This window comes from Solanum stenotomum, chromosome 9 (genome assembly GCF_019186545.1).
Source record: "Solanum stenotomum isolate F172 chromosome 9, ASM1918654v1, whole genome shotgun sequence".
Taxonomy (NCBI): domain Eukaryota; kingdom Viridiplantae; phylum Streptophyta; class Magnoliopsida; order Solanales; family Solanaceae; genus Solanum; species Solanum stenotomum.
Window position 1 is genome coordinate 10,274,435 of NC_064290.1, and position 18,225 is coordinate 10,292,659.

Here is an 18,225-nt window from a genome sequence, read left to right on the forward strand (position 1 = left end):
ACTCAGCCCATTTGAACCCAAAGTAAACTTGCGCGATTCAGGACCCAACCCAATTCTATTTCAACTTATTTTAATATCTTCAATTTCAACTCAATACGCTCATTTTACACTCCTACCTAGTATTAAAAGGTGCTATAATTCATATGTAATGGCTACCTAATTTGTTAAATAAATAAATNCTTTAAAAAGTTATACACAAAAAGATTGAATGTATATGGTGTCAAAACTAAAAAACCAAAGGAAATTACCATTATATACAAATACAAATCATTGTATACAAATACAAAAAAAAAAACGAAGAATTGTTAGTTGTGAATTATACAAATGTGGCGAATTATACAAACGTGACTAATTATACAAACTTGAATTCAGCCCACGTAATTAATGGTTAATGTTAGTCGCGAGTGGTAATTATAGCAAACTATAGCTATGATGACTAATTAAGTAATATAAGTTTGCTTAACCGCGTAATTTTCCCTTAAAAATGTTGAGATTAAGGGGTCAAATTGGGTGGGTCAAAACTCAGCCCATTTGAACCCAAAGTAAACTTGCGCGATTCAGGACCCAACCCAATTTCTATTTCAACTTATTTTAATATCTTCAATTTCAACTCAATAAGCTCATTTTACACTCCTACCTAGTATTAAAAGGTGCTATAATTCATATGTAATGGCTACCTAATTTGTTAAATAAATAAATATCCCTTGCAACAAAAAAAAGATATAACCAAATTATCATAGCATTCCTTTCATGAGAGTATGACCAGATACAATTTTTCTTTTCGTTTCTCAATTGGTGTTTGCTATCTATATTGGAGTTTGACTAAATTTGAATTCTTGTCAGAAAATTCCACATTAGAGGGTAAAACACTCCCCATTAAAAGTGATTCCAGACCACATACAATTAAACAACCATAAAATAATCCATCTTTCAGAGATCAAACTAAATCATAATATACCCCTCTAAAACACTATTCATAACGACATAAAACACTAGCAGTAATTTAAATTGCATGCTACGTGACATGATCAAACCAACGTGTCTAAGTGGTACAATTAAGTTGTGTCATAGTGTTCAGGTGGACAAAGGTACGTGGTTGAGATGTTCAAGTGAAATATTGCACTAGTTTATAAGGTCATTTATGTATTTAGACATCTACTTGTATTTATATTTTATATTAGAAATGAAAATTTTAAATCAAAAAATTAAATTATGTAAATACTATTCTTATTAACGTAGATATCTTGTTTAATAAAAAGAGAAAACTAATACCTACAAAAAGAAATCAATGCCTCACATATATTTTAATCTTGCTCCAAAGGAGAATTATCACTATTTAGTTTCATTCACTACTAAACAGAAGAAGATAAAAGTTATTATCGAAATTAACTATCCTCAATCAATTTTTGAGGAATTTCTATAAAAAAAAAATTTACGTAAAATCATTGGTCGATTTAAGACTGATTTGTATAAAAATAAACAATTTAATTTCTACAATACAAAAATCACACATCAAAGGACTAAAATCTGATTTTAAAAACCTCTGGCTACCAAAGTCAACAAAATCTTAATAACAATTTACATCATCAGCTCGAAACGAAAATTTATTTCAAACTATAAAGTCAAAAAAAACAAATGTCGTCTGATTGATTTTTACTAAATAATAGAAAAATTCGATGTTTTTTTTTGGTTCTTATACAGTGCTATGAAAAAAATTATGTTTTCTTCTTTTATACAAATAGAATGTGAAATATGAATAAATTTATAATGTGCGTAGTAGACTATTAAAATGACAAAACTAACCTTTATAATAGTAAATATATATTTTTAACTAAAAAGTAAATAAATATCTTAAATTTACGCTATATACCTATCTGTAATATAATCAGACTAAATATCAAAACAAAAAATAATTCTCTCATTTTGATTCTTACATTGTTAATTTCTACGTCACTAATTCTTGCATAACTCGTCTCCAAATTAACTATCAAATACATAAATTTTCTCATAAATTACAAATCAAACACCATATTAATTTTATATATAACTTACCTCATCAACCTACTACTAAACATAATATTACTTATATAAATTTAATATCTGCGTAACTCGTCTTCAAATCAACTACCAAGCAACTCCTTAGAGACAACAATCCCATGATAAACTAAATAAAACACATAATTATTTTATCTTATATTTGATTATAAATATTTGTTATTTCCGAAAGATTAAATTACTTGTTTCTCTCTCTATATATAATTAATTTTATAAAATATTCTAATAAATACAATAATTTTATTTATCTTATCCCTCGTACTAAACGACCCGTTGAAATAAAGAATTTTCAAAGTGGAGAGTTGGAAATGGATGGTCCAAGAGTACTTGTACTAGTCTACTACAAGTGGTCCACTAGCTTAGACCATTTATTAATTTGACTTGTATTTTCTTTATTTTTAGGGGCGACTTAACAACCACACAGCTCGACAAAGTCAACATTTCCTACTACATTACTTGGATGTGTTTTGATAAGAAAAATGTTTTGCTAAAAAATGTTGTTTTAAAATAAATAAGTTTTCTTACTATTTGATAAATAAGTAAAAACATCGTTTCATAATTTATATGCCTAGCAAAATATTGCGTGAGTAGATAAAGTGGAGACTATAGAGTATGTAAGGGATTAAAAGCAAAGGCGAATCTAGAATTTTTTGAACATGGATGCATCAAGAAAAATGTTAAGTGGGAATTGATCCGAACATGGACGCACAAAAAAAAAAGTATTAAGTGAGAATTGATTCTTAATCCTTAAGGTCAAAAGCTCAACATTTAATCATGTAGACCAGATAGACTTCTTATAGTATGAGTGCTATAATATAATAATTTACAAATTTTAGAAAATATATACATAAAATATCTAGTTTTATGAAGAGACCACAGGTTTCGATGCCCTGTTTTTTACTTTTAGATTCGCCATTGTTTAAAATTATCGAGGATGGGATAGTCGACGTGAAAGTTGAGAGTGTTAATAGAAAGGCAAAAGGGACTGGTGGACCCTTGTACTTGTATGACTTGTATTGTGAACCCTTCTACTTGCTCCTTTGTCATCTGAACCTCTGAACTTATTGAAACGCAATATCTTAAAAGCTATTTTGACTTGGCATCTTATGTGGCAGCTAATACCAAAGTGCGCTTAACACACACCTATTAGGAGTGTGAAACCCTTGGAAAAGGGTCTAACAGTCACACTAGGGCTTAATATAGCAATCATCTAATTCCTAGTTAGATCTAACACCATTGTTGGACGGAATTTGAGGTTTCCTTGGCCTTTTTTTTTTTTAAAAAAAAATATTCCCAAATTTCTTCTCTATTGTTTATTGTCATTTTACTTCTCTCTTTATTATGAAACACACCATGGAAAGCAAACACTACTACCAAAACATCTTACACTAACATTAAGCATAAAACAAAGTAAATTTTCAATTTTTTTCAACAAAATCAATGTAATCGATTAAAACCCAAAATCAAACAAAGACACAAATAGAAGATCAAATCCAGATTAAACAACAAATAAATTTGAAAATAAATTGAAAAACCTACATAGATAAGTTGAAAATCAAACAAAAACAACAAAAAAAACTCAAATAATGTTCGACATTGACCCCTGATTCAGTCATCCACCACTCAAATGACCCTTATTTCAGATCCAAACCAAACACAAACTTATTGCCTTCCTCTCGTCTTCTTCACCTTCTCCGACCAAAACGTCTTCATTCTCATTGCCTCCGACAAGCTTCAACCAGTAGCTATAAGCGAGAACCAACAACAACAACAACAACAAAAATACCAAACCAACTCTGCCAATAAGCCTCGACCTTCCTAACCCGCTAGCCCCGAGCTCTGGCGAGATTGTGAACAACTAGAAACAATTAGATTACCCAACAGACCCCCATTCTTCCATAGGCCACCGGTCACCACCAAACCCCAATCCAATAAAATCCAAAATCAACTCCGGACTCTGACGAAATTGTAAACAATCATAAATCATGCCAACATTTTTTACTTCAATGGAAAGAGTAGAAGAAGTAAGAAAAAGGAAAAGGTAAGGAAGACGAGAAGAAGAGATGAAGTGAAATTGTGGGGATGAAGACAGTTATAGCAAAAAGAAATAAAATTGGAAAGAAAAGTGTTGCTACATTAATCTAATATAATAAAAGGAAAAATGACGTGGAGTGATTATATATATGTGTGTCATTTATAATCATACGTATTATTTTATAATTATTTTCAAAATTATGTGTCGGACGCTTGTGATACACACACAATTGAATAGTAAAAAACGTGTTTAAAATGTTGTGTTTCGATGGGTTTAGGGGTTCAATTGACAAAGAGGTAAGTAGAAGGATTCACAATACAAACGTATACAAGTATAAGGGTCCACCAGACCCTTTTACCTAATAGAAATAAGTCCGGAGATAATAAATTTGAAACAAAGATAAGTTTGGAGACAATGAACTTGATGAGTCACTTCATTACGTAACTTATTTTTCATTTTTTTTTTTGAAAAAAAGACAATTTTTCAAAAAAATTTGATTAATCACATGAAAAGATGTCATATCCAGTAGGATATGTTTGGTAAGAAGGAAAATGTCTTCTTGAAAATATTTTTATTAGAAAATAAGTGAATTTTTTATTTATTTTAGGGGAAATTAGTCTGATAAGTAAACATATACTAGTTAATTAGCTAATATAATTATAATTTGAATTAATTACCATCTGCAACATCTTTTTAGCTATGATTACAATGCACCTCTCTCTTCTCTTATACATATACAAATACAAATTATATATATACAATTATATAACAGATATAGAAATACAATTCATCTCTCTCTATTGTCTGTTCTCTCTTGCTCGCCTCTCTCTTCCATTTCTCAATCTCACTCGCCTCTCTCCTTCCTCCAGTTTCGCTCGCCAGATATACAAATACATATGTATACTAGTTAAATATATACAATTATCTGACAGATATAAATATACAATTTGACAGATATACGAATAAAATTCACCTCTCTCCACTCTCTACCCTCTCTCGCTCGCCTGTTTCCTCCCTCTCCCAATCCTCCTCTCTCCCCCATCTAACATGTAGCTACAAATCCTAATTAGCAAACTACAGCTATGAAGCCTAATTAAATTATCCTTAATAGCTATTTGTGAAATGTCCCTATTTTATAGTGTTTGATAAGTAAATAAAAATATATATATACTCTATATGGATGGGTTGGGGTGCGGAGTAAAAATATAGGGTGGTGGGGGTGGGACGTGGAGATTTCTTATAAAAAGAAGGTTTATTTTCACTATTTTATTTTTTTTAAAAAAATACTTTACTCGTTTATATAGAAAAAATCATTTTACTCGTTTATATGAAGCTTATTTTTTAAAAATAAATATTTTCTAAAATATTACTCCTAAATAAACCTAAAAAAAATATTTAAAACAAAATTTCCCTAATTGAAACAAGCACAAGAAGGGGTGTCGAAACAACATTCGCTGCATTTAAACACGTGAAAGTCTGAAAGACGTCTATCTTGTCGTCAAGTAATTTTATTTTTTTGTGGTTTCATCCAAAAGTCCAATTTGGTGGCTGATCAAATTACTCTTTTTTTCTAGTCAATTGTTGATTTTTAAGCTCTATATATATACACACACACTGTGTAGCTTCTTGACTACCTAAACTAAAACTTACCACTTGTAAAGTTTTCAGTTCAGGGTCTCTATAGATCGGTGGAGCAGCTGGTAAAGACTTAATCTTTTTGTCTTTCTTCTTTCAATTCAAGATTGTTTTTTTCAACCTGCTTTGTTTGAAATGAGTTGATGGGTGTGATGTATTTTCTGACTAAAGGAAATTGATGAGTGTTTTGTGATATGGGTCAGTGTTTTTGTGTGTATACCAATTGTTTTGCTTATTGTTGTGGTAGATATAGCCTGTTTGTTTGTACTTCGACTATTGTACTTAGTATTAGTGACCACCCATTAGCACAAATATCGAATAAATTTGTTCACATCTATTAGATAGATGGAAAGAAATGACCTTTAGTGGGATCTGAACCCGGTTTCTGTGTAGATCAGTTGATTGGATATCTGAATTTTCACCTTGTTGGTGGTGAGGGCTGGATTCTCCACATTGTTATCCACTCCCTATTTCCCCTACCCCAATTTTAAGAAAATGGTTTCTTATCAAGTACTCCCTCTGTCCCTATTTACTTGTCCATATTTCCTTTTTTGGTTGTCCCTATTTAGTTGTCCATTTTGACAAATCAAGAAAGGACAATAAATTTTTTCCTATTATACCCTTATTTATACTTCTTGAAAATTGTAAAAGTGTATGTTGTTTCCCTCCAATTTATTTCACTTGAATTCAAAGAAGTGGTTGTAATTTTGAAGTGACAAGTTGTCATAAGGGTAAAATTGTAACTTCACTGTGCTAATCATTGTTGCCTTAATCTGTGTGCCATTTCTAAAGTGGACAACTAAAAAGGGACGGAGGNTTCCCCTACCCCAATTTTAAAAAAATGGTTTCTTATCAAGTAACAATTATACCAGATGAAAAAGAAATTTAGTTTGCGATAGGTTGTTCAGTTAGCTTTCTAAGGAGGAGGTTATGCATTAGGTAGGGGTTGGATTTTAGTTAGTCACACTAGTCCTGTTTATATGAGTGTTTTCTTTGTTTATGCAGTAGCCTTTTGAGTTTCTGGAGGGAGGGGTTTACTGGGAATTTATGTGACTGAACCATAATTAAATCCACTGGTGCAGATATGTATCGTTAGGTATATGTTGTGTATCTTTGGCATGGTATCGAAAGGGGATTTTATTGATAAAATAGATTGGTGCAGTATATTTGTTGGTGTGTCATTGCTAACCAATTTGAGCTGCTGTTTAAAACTCCAAGACCTTGGGATTCACTGGATGCTTTTAGTGTCTGCTTGAATTTATGGTGAATATCATCTGTAACAACATGTGTGTTGATGGTTGTTTTCTATGGTTGTTGCAATCTGGAACCTTACTGTTTTTTCTTTTGGCGGTTGCGCATTTTGATCACTATAGTGATCTTTATGTATTTCCATCACAATAATCATGGGTTTAATAGGTCATAAATAAAGCTTTGTCTTTTCATATCAGCAATAGCTATTCCCATTCAATGAATTAAAGACCTTTTATCAATTCGAAGACTAAATCACCCAATATCCTTAAACAAATCACACACTTAATGTGACGTTTTCATGACCCAAAATGAAAATTGCTTTTTTTCAGTGTGTGTAACATGTTTAATTTTAATTATGTTTATAGAATCTAAACATTCAGGGATCTTCCGTAATCTTTTCCTGGCTATATGTATTTTTTCTTTTCAGGAAGTTATTGTTCTTTGCCTGAGCTACTATTTTGGAGTCGGGTGTCTTCTTCTTAATTTAGCTTGAGAATGGAAAATCATGGAAAGAAGGTGTTGCTTACTTCCAATGGTGATGACATTTGCAATAACATTGCTTACCATTTAGCTCAGAGGGGTTGCCAGTATGTACTTTCCCTGTCTCAAACATACATAAAGTCATGCTTCATACACACATATGCGCTCGTGCGTGCGCACACACACACACACACAGAGGTTACTGTCTGTCAGATGGAATATAGGATTGGCACTCTGATACTCACATTTCATTGGCACAATTGCTGCATAAATGACATAGCATAAACTCTAGTTAATCCTTTTGTTGATTCTACCACTTAGATTGGTTTTGATGGGAAATGAGCACCAGCTGAAGAGTGTAGCAGAGAATATAAAGCAATCTCTAAAGGGTAGCGTTGCAATAGAAGTTGTGGGATTGGATATGACGGAGGATAGAGAAACTGCTTTTGATGAAGCTGTGGACAAGGCATGGAAGATATTTGGGAAGTTGGATTCCTTGGTACACTGCTATGCTTATGAAGGTACAACCTGACCTTTATTTCAAACAAATATTGTTATTCTTTAGATACAGAAGGATGCAAAATGACTATGAAATTGGTATTTGTCTTCATAAAAAAAGAAGTGGTATTTGTGTGTTCCATCCTGAGGTAAGGGTAAGGTCTGCATACTCTCTACCTTCCCTAGACCCCCTTGTGTGACTACACTGTGTATGTTGTATGTTGTTGTCTGTTCCATCCAGTATATGGTGAACCGAAAATAATTATCTGTGAAATGTGAATGGCTAACTAATTTTATCAAATTAATGACATAATAAAAGGTTTGGCAAATCATAGAAGATTAGCACTTAATTATATGAGCGATCTTTTGATAAAAGTAGTCCTTAAATATGAATAATAGTTGACCTACAGTCTTGATCCTGGTTTATTAACCAATTTCAAGTCTACTCGGAGGTTTTGGCCAGAGAATATAAGCATTGGGCCATTATCAAACTGAGTGCAATCTATTTTTGGTCGTGACCCGTTAGAGCATTCTAATTCTGATATGCGATGAATTAGATCAAAATCATCTACTGTAGCTTGGAAAAGACTTGCAATTATCTCAGGGAAGCTATTATAAAAATATAGAATTCTTTTTCGACATGAAGTGAACATATCTATACATCTTATACCTTAATTGTGAGATGATAAAATAAGTCAGACACTATTCTGAAATTTAATTTGCATTGAGATGATGAAATATGGCAGACACTATTCAGAAATTTAATTTGCATTGAGAAGGATATAAAAAAAAGAAGATTAAAATAGCGGATTAAACATCTGTACAAGTGTGAACTAATTGAATACAAAAAATATTGGAATGGGTAGTACATTAGGAAAAACACCTAAAAGATATCATGACCTTATCCCACATTCATTTTTAGCTGATCCTTTTGGTTTTATATCTTTTTGTTGATTTTCTACAGAGAATGCCATTTGTTAAACTGTGTAGTTTGAAAATTTTGTATTTTTACATAGAATATTACCTGTTTGTGTTTGATAAATGCCCTCCTTTATTGTTCCATGTTGTGAAATTCTGAGCGCATGCTTGTTGTTAACTAACTTGATAAATTGAATGAAAATCCATTATATTGAAGTAATTGTAAACACTAAATAGTACTTGAAAATCTATGATTTGTGAAATTTCTTCTTCATGGATTTGAGATCAATGTACTTTCAATGTCAAGTTTCTTCTGTCTGTGGTGTAAAGAATGTATGATGTTCTTCATTCATATTTTGAGATTATTAAGTTGTTAGAAAGTGAAGACCTAACTTGGTTCTGGACTCTGGATAAACTGGTTTTCAGATCTCAAAGTCCATAGCTGTTATCATGGGGCATGTGGAAATATTTGGGCAATCCGTTGTTTCAGCTGTTTTAATCTGCTCCTTTCACTTAACTGATTTAACTTCCACCATCCTCTTAATTTTTCTCTCTTCAATATCTCAATGTTAGCAGACCAATGGTGGACTAAGCTTTGTCAATTAAGGGCAGTGTTAGTGATGTGTGTAAAGAACACTTGTTATGTGTGTCTAGAAAACACAAGCTGCAATCCCTACATCTTTAGCGAGATAAAGCACCCAGGGACTCGTTCCCAAAATCTACTTTGTATTTAATAAAAAGCTAGTTGACAAGAGAATTTATCTTAGATATGTTAGATTGAGTGGGTCCAAAAGCTTATTAACTGATCCTATCTCATACATTTGCCACCTGAGGAACTCGTTTCTTCTAGTAACATGATTGCTTTTAGCATTATGTTATTAATTATTTTTGGTGCTTGCTGGTCTAGTGATATGGACATGCTAGTTTATAGATGCGTCATTAGGCCTTTGTTGAGAGGTGCAGCATGTTTGACATAAGCTTCTTAATACTTGTCATGCAATGAAACAGGGAAAATGCAAGATCCGCTGCAGCTAATTGATGACGAGTTCAAAAAAATTGTCAAAATAAATTTTATGGCTGGATGGTACCTGTTGAAATGTATTGGTAACAGAATGCGAGACAGTAAATCCGGAGGATCCATTGTATGTATGACCTCAATCATTGGTGCTGAGAGAGGAATATATCAAGGAGCTGCTGCTTATGGTTCATGTGCGGCTGGAATTCAGCAGCTGGTTAGGGTAAGTACCTGTTCATATTCTCTTGTATATTTCGGTGCATGATCAGATCGTGCAAGACCATATTCTATAAAATTATGTGGGACAAGAGTTAACCCATCTTCATAAACATTCGATTTATTGTTTCTCCTATCGATCACCAGTCTTTTCTGTCTAATTACTAATTTATTCTATTAGCTATTGGTTGCTTGTCAGGATATGTTATATCATCCTGTACTGCATTATTCCTTTGAAGTTTTGGGAAAATTACCCAATTATGTGGAAGAAATAGTGAATTTTGGGAGGTATTATGTCGTTTAATATGATATATTAGTTTCTCTAAGTTTATAATCTTATTTCTCGAGCACTTTAAGTAGAGCACACACCATGATATGTTCCCAGTTTTTCATTGGGGTTGTTGGGAAGTTCACTTAGCATGAGGAAAAAATCAGCTTAAACTCTACCGATAAAGCTGCTTTAGCATCCGGAGCAATGGTGCCTCCGTTATATAACCATTTATTTTTGTCTTAAGGTGTGCTTAATTTGATAATAATATGTGTGTATATACACCTTGCTCAGTTATCTGCAATTGAATTGGGGAAGCACCAAATTAGGGTGAATGGCATAATGCGTGGCTTGCACCTCGAGGATGAGTTTCCTTTGTCAGTGGGTAAGGAGAGAGCAGAGAAGTTGACCAAGGAAGCAGCGCCTCTAAATCGATGGCTTGATGCTAAAAAGGATCTGGCTTCCACTGTCATCTATTTAATCAGTGATGATTCAAGATACATGACTGGAACCTCCATCTTTGTTGATGGTGCCCAGTCTCTAGTGAGGCCGCGAATGCGCTCATACATGTGAAGTTTCTAAATTATATATATGAATGGAGCCATAGACACTGGAATTATATTGTAAGCTGTCTGGATTTTCTTCTATTGTATTTGGTTTAAGTTTTCAATAAGGATGACATTCTTCTTTTTCCTCCTCATTTCTGTTGTGATTTAGCTTAAACTTTAATCTATTTTAAGTGAGAATTTGTTGTGTGTCTTGTTGGTTCATTTATTGCTGCATATTTGTATCTAGTAAACAACTAATCTGATTATAAAAACATTTCAAAATCAAGACATTGTCTCTGTGTATCAATTTCAAAACCACACATGTGAGTTTGTCAATTGGATAAATTTTGCGAATAATTTAACAAGATAGGTAGAATGAAGGTATACGAAATCTTGTTTAGTCTGAAAAAAATTGTAAACAATTGAACACCACAAGCCTGTTTTACCAATCTGAAAAGACTCTTGAACAATTTAATAATATATGTTGTATGAATATAGAACGAAGTCTTGCTAGTCCGATAAAACTTGTGAATAATTGGACAATATTTACAAGTTTTAGGGTATAAAATTTAAAACATATTTTAGTGTATGAAAGAGGTATAAGATATGGTAAATTTACTAGTTTAGATGTGCTTTAGTTTTTAGGATCTGAATTTTATATAAAAATTGGTGTATCTTCACTTTGTTTTTACATGTTTGTATATATGAAATTTGTATACAATCATGTATTAGTGAATGAATTGCGTATAAATTATGGTAAAATTTAGCAATACCATCGATCATACTAATATCATCAAAATGAATAAATAATATCATCAATCATCTATTCGAAAAAAGATACTCAATACTTATTTCTTTTCAAAAATCTTGTTATCAAAATGTAAAGATATAATAAAGTTTTTTTTTGGTTTTCCGCTCGGTTTGTCCGGAGTTCGCATTGGAGTTTCGACTAAATTTGAATTGCGCACTACAACACTCCAAAAAGTGAGACTCCTAACATGATTTTTTTCATATCTAAGGTTCGAACCTGAGACCTTTAATTAAGGTTTTCCATATCCAAGGATCGAACAGAGACTTCTGATAATGGGTGAATAGTTCCATCTAAAATGACAAAATTACCCATTCTAATGTCGAGAAGCTTCTTTAAACCCCTTTTCAAAAACCCTACTGCAAATCTCTTAAACCTTCGCTTCCACATATTTCTTCTCCTCCTCCTCCGTTGCTTGTGGAATACTCTGTTTCAGTGAGACCAAATGCATAGGCTTTCGAAGCGCTCCGTCAATTCTCTCCTTCGCAGCTCAACCGCTGCACGCTATCGAGATGTTGCTGCTCCAATTTCTTCTTCCCATTTCTTTTACCAATCGGTATCCAGTTATCCCTATGCTTTATCCCATTATACCCAACTTCTATTTTAATTTTACCATTTTTCATCACTTCTTCTGTAGATTGATAATATGATCTGTGTAATATGTTTTATCTTATGGAAAATCATTTTATTGTATGAAAATAGGTGACACAAGGTAATACTTCCAATTTCTGTTACGAATCTGTGTGATATGTTTTACCTTAGGAAAGATCATTTCCCTTGTTTGGTATTTAATGAAAATACGGTATACAGTATTGTATGAAAATAAGTAACATAAAGTAATAGTATGAGGATGTGTTTCATTGATAATTTGCATATTAAAAGTTGAAATAGTGTATAAGTATTGGTTAAAACAGAGTTGGTGTATTTTCAAAGTATATGTTGCTATGTATGTTTTATTGTAAACCAGAAATGGACTTGGAAATGGGTTGAGTGAAAGGAATTTACTGATATGAACAGGCGGATGCTGATAGTAAAGGTAGATGGTATTCAGTATTGACTTCAGGAAGATGTGATGTCATTGAATCCACAAAGCCATTTAAAACAAGAAATGAGCCTTTTTTGGGTTGCCGATTTGAGTCAACAGCTGCGGCATCTGATGCATCTGACTCACCATCTGAGAAGTTTGAGTATCAAGCAGAGGTAAAAGTCAATATGAAAGAGTCAGGATAGTAAAGCTGAATAGTGTACTAGATCTTTGGAAACCTGAAAATTTATTTTGTTAACATGGCAGGTCAGTCGCCTCATGGACCTTATTGTTAACAGTCTGTACAGCAACAAGGAGGTTTTTCTTAGGGAGCTTATCAGGCAAGTAATTGCTAACTTTCTCTTTATTGTTTATAACCCCCGAACTTTTATATTTCATCAGTGACCTTTGCGAAAACCAGTGTTCATAAAAGTGTTTTTGTATGCCATGCAGCTTTATAACAGTGTTTTTTTGTTGTGAAAAGTTTTCTCCTCCATTCTAGATTTCTATTGCAAAGAGGGAGGGTATCACAATTAGAGTCAGTTCTGGATAAAAGTAAGAATCCAAAAACAATATGAAGTTCAGATTTTACTATGACAACTTAAGATTCAGCTACTTGGTTTTCTGCGGAAGGCTAATATATTGCCTCGTAATACTTGGTCATTGGATTATACCTGGCTCTGTAAATCTTAATGCTACCAATAATCTGCCGGCACTCTCCGTTAGTTGATATTATGTAAACTCTGGAGATCCTATTTGTGTTAAGAATGAAGTCACTAAACAAAGGAATTAAAAAATCTATATTGATACTTACATAGTTCCTGTTTGATGATGCAGTAATGCAAGTGATGCCTTGGACAAGTTGAGGTTTCTTGGTGTTACTGAGCCTGAGCTTTTGAAGGATGCAGTTGATCTTGATATTCGCATCCAAACCGATAAAGAGAATGGCATTATTACCATAACGTGAGCTTCATAACCTATTAACTGTCTATTTTTGTTGTCTTGTTTGTCCATCACAGATGTTGAAGTTGTCATGGAATATGGTGTTGTACAGGGACTCAGGAATTGGTATGACTCGCCAAGAACTTGTTGACTGCCTTGGCACTATTGCACAAAGTGGAACTGCAAAGTTTCTAAAGGCTCTGAAGGTGCGTTTCCGTCATGTAATTATCTTTCTTAGTATTTTGCTTCATATAAGCTATATATAATGTTTTGTTACATGTGTTTTTACCGCATAACAGGACAGCAAGGATGCTGGTGCTGACAGCAATTTAATTGGTCAATTTGGTGTTGGATTCTACTCAGCTTTTCTTGTTTCTGAACGAGTATGTTTTGTGTCTATGGTCTTACTTTAGACTTCCTCTCAATTTCTTGACAATAAACAATTACCTTGATACATTTGTATCTCTCTTTTAATTTGCTAATGAAAGGTTGAAGTCTCAACAAAAAGCCCAAAGTCTGACAAGCAATATGTCTGGGTTGGAGAGGCCAATTCTAGCACATATACCATTCGAGAGGAGACTGATCCTGCAAAACAACTTCCTAGGGGAACCCGTCTCACTCTATATCTTAAGGTTGGTGAATCAAATTGTTTCAAAGGAAAACTTCTTATTCTATTTATTTTAGTTCCTGAGGACTGTTCTTTTGTTCCTGTTTGGTATGTCTGCAGAGGGATGACAAAGGATATGCACATCCGGAAAGAGTAGAAAAGCTTGTGAAAAACTACTCACAGTTTGTTTCATTCCCTATTTACACATGGCAAGAGAAGGGATTTACAAAAGAGGTATGTGCATAACTTTTTCAAATAAAACCACACTTGGTTTTATCTACGGCCATGAGTTATGCTTGGGGTTCTAATTTTTAGCTTTACGCCTTGTGTAAGCTTGATATGACTCCTTATTGCCTTGTGGTTACATGATCTTGGCTTTTTACAGGTTGAAGTTGATGAAGATCCAGCAGAAGCCAATAAGGAAGGACAAGATGAGACAGCTGAGGTATCTGTTAATAGTACCTATCATGCCCCGGGGGGGGGGGGTAGCATTGCTGATTCTTTTTTTTTTTTTTTTGAGGAAAGGTTAAAGAAGTAACTTTCTTGATTCTACTGTTGTCTTTTCCCATTTCTGATGAAATTTCCAACTCTCTGCAACAGAAAAAGAAGAAAACTAAAAAAGTTGTGGAGAAATATTGGGACTGGGAGCTTACAAACGAGACTCAGCCAATATGGGTTAGCCTTCAGATTACTATATCCTGTTGCCATGCCCCAAAAGTTTGTTTTTACTAATATACTGAGTTATTGCTTTTCCTTTTCCAGCTTCGAAGCCCTAAGGAAGTGAGTAAAGAGGAGTATAATGAGTTCTACAAAAATACTTTTAATGAATATCTGGAGCCTCTTGCTTCTTCACACTTTACAACCGAGGTACTAAAAACTTCTTTGATGCAGAATGCCTTTAGTTAGACTATTCTACTACTTCACCTCTTCTGTTTTAATTCTAGTATGATATCGTTTATTTGATGATAATTTTGAAGGTTACGTTTCAATTTTGTTAAACAACTCTCCTGGTTCTTTTTTTTTTTTCTTTTTTGTGTTTGTTACTTCATTTTGTCTTTGCTTTTGCTATGCAGGGAGAAGTGGAGTTCCGGTCTGTACTTTTTGTGCCATCTGTATCTGGAATGGGCAAGGATGACATGATAAATCCCAAGACAAAGAATATAAGGCTATATGTGAAGCGAGTTTTTATATCTGACGACTTTGATGGTGAACTAGTAAGATGAAGCCTTATTGTTATTTTTTACGAGAAGTTCAATGCTCTAAATGGGAGCTGACTGGTGTGCCTTTTCTTTGGTATAGTTCCCACGCTACCTGAGTTTTATCAAAGGTGTCGTTGACTCAAATGATCTTCCACTTAATGTATCACGAGAGATTCTTCAAGAAAGTCGCATTGTAAGTGCTTCAGGCATACAATTCTTTTTGAGGCAATGGTCCATTTATCATTTGCATGTTAAGCTTTCTTCTGACAAATTGTTTCACGTTGGTTGTAAGGTTCGCATCATGAGGAAGCGGTTGGTGCGGAAAGCATTTGAAATGATTCAGGGCATTGCTCTCAGTGAAAACAGAGATGTATATTCACTTCTCAAGTCCTTGTGTCCATGGCATTAGCCTTATATATTTGTTGTGAAAACATTTATTTAGAGTGAATGTTTGTCTTTTCCTGAAAGTTGTTGTTACCTTCGATTTGATGCATTAGCTGGTCATTTCTTCGGATTCTCATAGCACTTCTTTGATCCTTTATGTGCAGGACTACGAGAAGTTCTGGGAGAACTTTGGGAAGCACCTAAAATTGGGATGCATTGAAGATCGTGAAAACCACAAGCGTATTGCTCCACTTTTACGTTTTTTCTCTTCTCAAAGTGAAAATGAGATGATCAGCTTGGATGAATATGTTGAGAACATGAAACCAGATCAGAAGGACATTTACTATATTGCTTCTGATAGTGTGACGAGTGCAAGGAACACTCCTTTCCTGGAAAAACTTCTTGAGAAAGATCTTGAAGTACGAGTCATTTGAACTAACTTTAGCTGGTTTCTTCTCTGCTGCTTCTTGCTAGTTTCGCTGACATTGGCTGGTTCCTGTTACAGGTTCTGTTCTTAGTTGATCCCATTGACGAGGTTGCTGTCCAAAATCTCAAAGCATTTAAGGAGAAAAACTTCATTGACATTAGCAAAGAGGACCTAGATTTAGGTTAGTGATTTGAGATGTTTTGCCTCTTTTTTTTATGTCCGTTCCCTTTTTGCTGACCTGCTTATTTTGCAATACTAATATGCTGGATATCCTTTGTTGTAGGTGATAAGAATGAAGATAGGGAAAAGGAGATAAAACAGGAGTTTGGGCAAACATGTGATTGGATAAAGAAACGGCTAGGGGACAAGGTTGCTAGTGTACAGATCTCACATCGTTTGAGCAGTTCTCCTTGTGTTCTTGTATCAGGAAAGTTTGGTTGGTCAGCTAATATGGAGAGGTGATGTGAATTTTTTGCTGGAGGCTGATGGTTCAATTTTGAGACCCATTCTTTAGTCTTTTATGAAATACCTGGACTTGTTGCAGGCTGATGAAGGCCCAAACTGTTGGTGATACCTCCAACCTGGAGTTCATGAGGAGTAGAAGAGTCTTTGAAATCAATCCTGAACATCCTATCATTAGAACCTTAACTGTAAGCTGATTTTGTGGCATGATGGTTCCTCAATATGTCATCTGATCTTGTGTTCTCCCTAACATTGTTATTTGTCGAATATTGCAGGAAGCCTGCAGGAGTACTCCAGATGATGAAGAAGCCTTGAGGGCCATTGATCTTTTGTATGATGCTGCATTGGTTTCTAGTGGTTTCACTGTGAGTCTTCATATCGTTTTCTTATTTACTTGGGTAACTGATTCTGGTTCTTGAGATAATTAAGCTTAGTGCATCTAGCATATGTTATTTGCGCTTGGTTAAATTCATAGTTTGTGCTGAAGTGATCCTTCTTTTTTAGTCAAGTAGTGCTTGACATTTAGGAGGTCTAAAACTGTAATTCGTACCCACACATGTCAAAACTTGTGATGAACTTTGATCCAATGTATGATTTAGAAAGAGAGGGTGGAAAGAAGGGTCCGTAAGTGAAGTGTGAACTGAATTTAATCAGCGATATGCACAGCAGGTGCATGTCTCTCGATAGTTTTGTTTTCTAATATGGGTTTAAACTGGTTGCGGTTGTGAGTTCCTAACGATGCACATTGAGCTCATCAGTTGATTTTTTTGAATGAGCAATGAAAGAAAACTAGCATGTGATAATATGAACAAAGATTTTTCCCGTCAACTGAGTATCGAACCATGTGCCACAGGCCAAGGGATCTCTCGGCTATATTTTTTCAAAAAAAGTATGAACAAATATTTTGTATTACTGATAAGCTAAGAATAAAAATATAAAATGACAAACTTTGGCTGTCTATGCCCAGTGACCTTGATTCTTATATTTGCATGAATTGTTGCAGCCTGAGAATCCAGCACAACTGGGAGGGAAGATATATGAGATGATGAACTTTGCCCTTGCTGGCAAGTGGGGAACTGTTAGTGAGTATCAGCAACAAGCAAACCAGCAGCCACACATCCCAGAAACAGTCGAAGCAGAAGTCGTTGAGCCTGTTGAAGCTGGTGGACAGAAATAAAATCAGTAATTTTCCATTAGTTTGTAATATAATAGTTGAGGCTTCTGAGAGATAATATTGAGAGACCCTATTGATGAGCAGATCAGTCTGAAGTAAAAGGGACTTATTAAGCATTATCATTCCGTTGAATTGAAATCTTAAAAATAGAATAGGAATCTTGTTTACTACTATTCGAATGGAGCTTCATTTTTCTGGGGTTCTTAATAGAAGTTCGATTCCTCGGTAATTTTTTGAAAATCAATTTCCTGTACTAGACCTGTAAGGGCAACATTCCTG

The 18,225-nt window shown here is 34.0% G+C and overlaps 2 protein-coding genes across 3 annotated transcripts; both read left to right on the forward strand.

Moving 5' to 3' along the window:
- Window positions 1–5,626: 5,626 nt before the first annotated feature.
- LOC125875572 (uncharacterized) lies at window positions 5,627–11,071 on the forward strand. 2 transcript variants are annotated; one of them, XM_049556558.1, is made up of 5 exons: window positions 5,627–5,790; window positions 7,404–7,563; window positions 7,778–7,977; window positions 9,881–10,110; window positions 10,666–11,071. In XM_049556558.1, the coding sequence occupies exons 2-5, from the start codon at window positions 7,472–7,474 to the stop codon at window positions 10,942–10,944; spliced, it is 801 nt and encodes a 266-aa protein (XP_049412515.1). In that variant the 5' UTR covers window positions 5,627–5,790; window positions 7,404–7,471; the 3' UTR covers window positions 10,945–11,071. The 2 variants fall into 2 exon arrangements, with proteins under 2 accessions (XP_049412515.1, XP_049412516.1); XM_049556559.1 differs by lacking the exon at window positions 5,627–5,790 and adding an exon at window positions 6,736–6,821.
- A 1,002-nt stretch (window positions 11,072–12,073) lies between these two features.
- On the forward strand, window positions 12,074–18,175 carry LOC125875571 (heat shock protein 90-6, mitochondrial). Its single transcript, XM_049556556.1, has 20 exons — window positions 12,074–12,283; window positions 12,745–12,927; window positions 13,019–13,092; window positions 13,589–13,714; window positions 13,806–13,899; window positions 13,993–14,076; window positions 14,182–14,325; window positions 14,421–14,534; window positions 14,686–14,745; window positions 14,901–14,975; window positions 15,063–15,167; window positions 15,374–15,514; window positions 15,600–15,692; window positions 15,792–15,869; window positions 16,048–16,302; window positions 16,389–16,491; window positions 16,594–16,768; window positions 16,855–16,960; window positions 17,048–17,137; window positions 17,776–18,175. The coding sequence occupies exons 1-20, from the start codon at window positions 12,173–12,175 to the stop codon at window positions 17,947–17,949; spliced, it is 2,385 nt and encodes a 794-aa protein (XP_049412513.1). The 5' UTR covers window positions 12,074–12,172; the 3' UTR covers window positions 17,950–18,175.
- The last annotated feature ends 50 nt before the right edge of the window (window positions 18,176–18,225 follow it).

Coding starts and splice junctions, on each gene's coding strand:
- LOC125875572 (XM_049556558.1), top strand. CDS start 7,472: ATGGAAAATCATGGAAAGAAGGTGTTGCTTACTTCCAATGGTGATGAC. Junction 7,978..9,880: donor ACACTGCTATGCTTATGAAG/GTACAACCTGAC, acceptor GCAATGAAACAG/GGAAAATGCAAGATCCGCTG. Junction 10,111..10,665: donor GAATTCAGCAGCTGGTTAGG/GTAAGTACCTGT, acceptor CACCTTGCTCAG/TTATCTGCAATTGAATTGGG.
- LOC125875571 (XM_049556556.1), top strand. CDS start 12,173: ATGCATAGGCTTTCGAAGCGCTCCGTCAATTCTCTCCTTCGCAGCTCA. Junction 12,928..13,018: donor AGTTTGAGTATCAAGCAGAG/GTAAAAGTCAAT, acceptor TTAACATGGCAG/GTCAGTCGCCTCATGGACCT. Junction 14,077..14,181: donor CTTTTCTTGTTTCTGAACGA/GTATGTTTTGTG, acceptor TGCTAATGAAAG/GTTGAAGTCTCAACAAAAAG.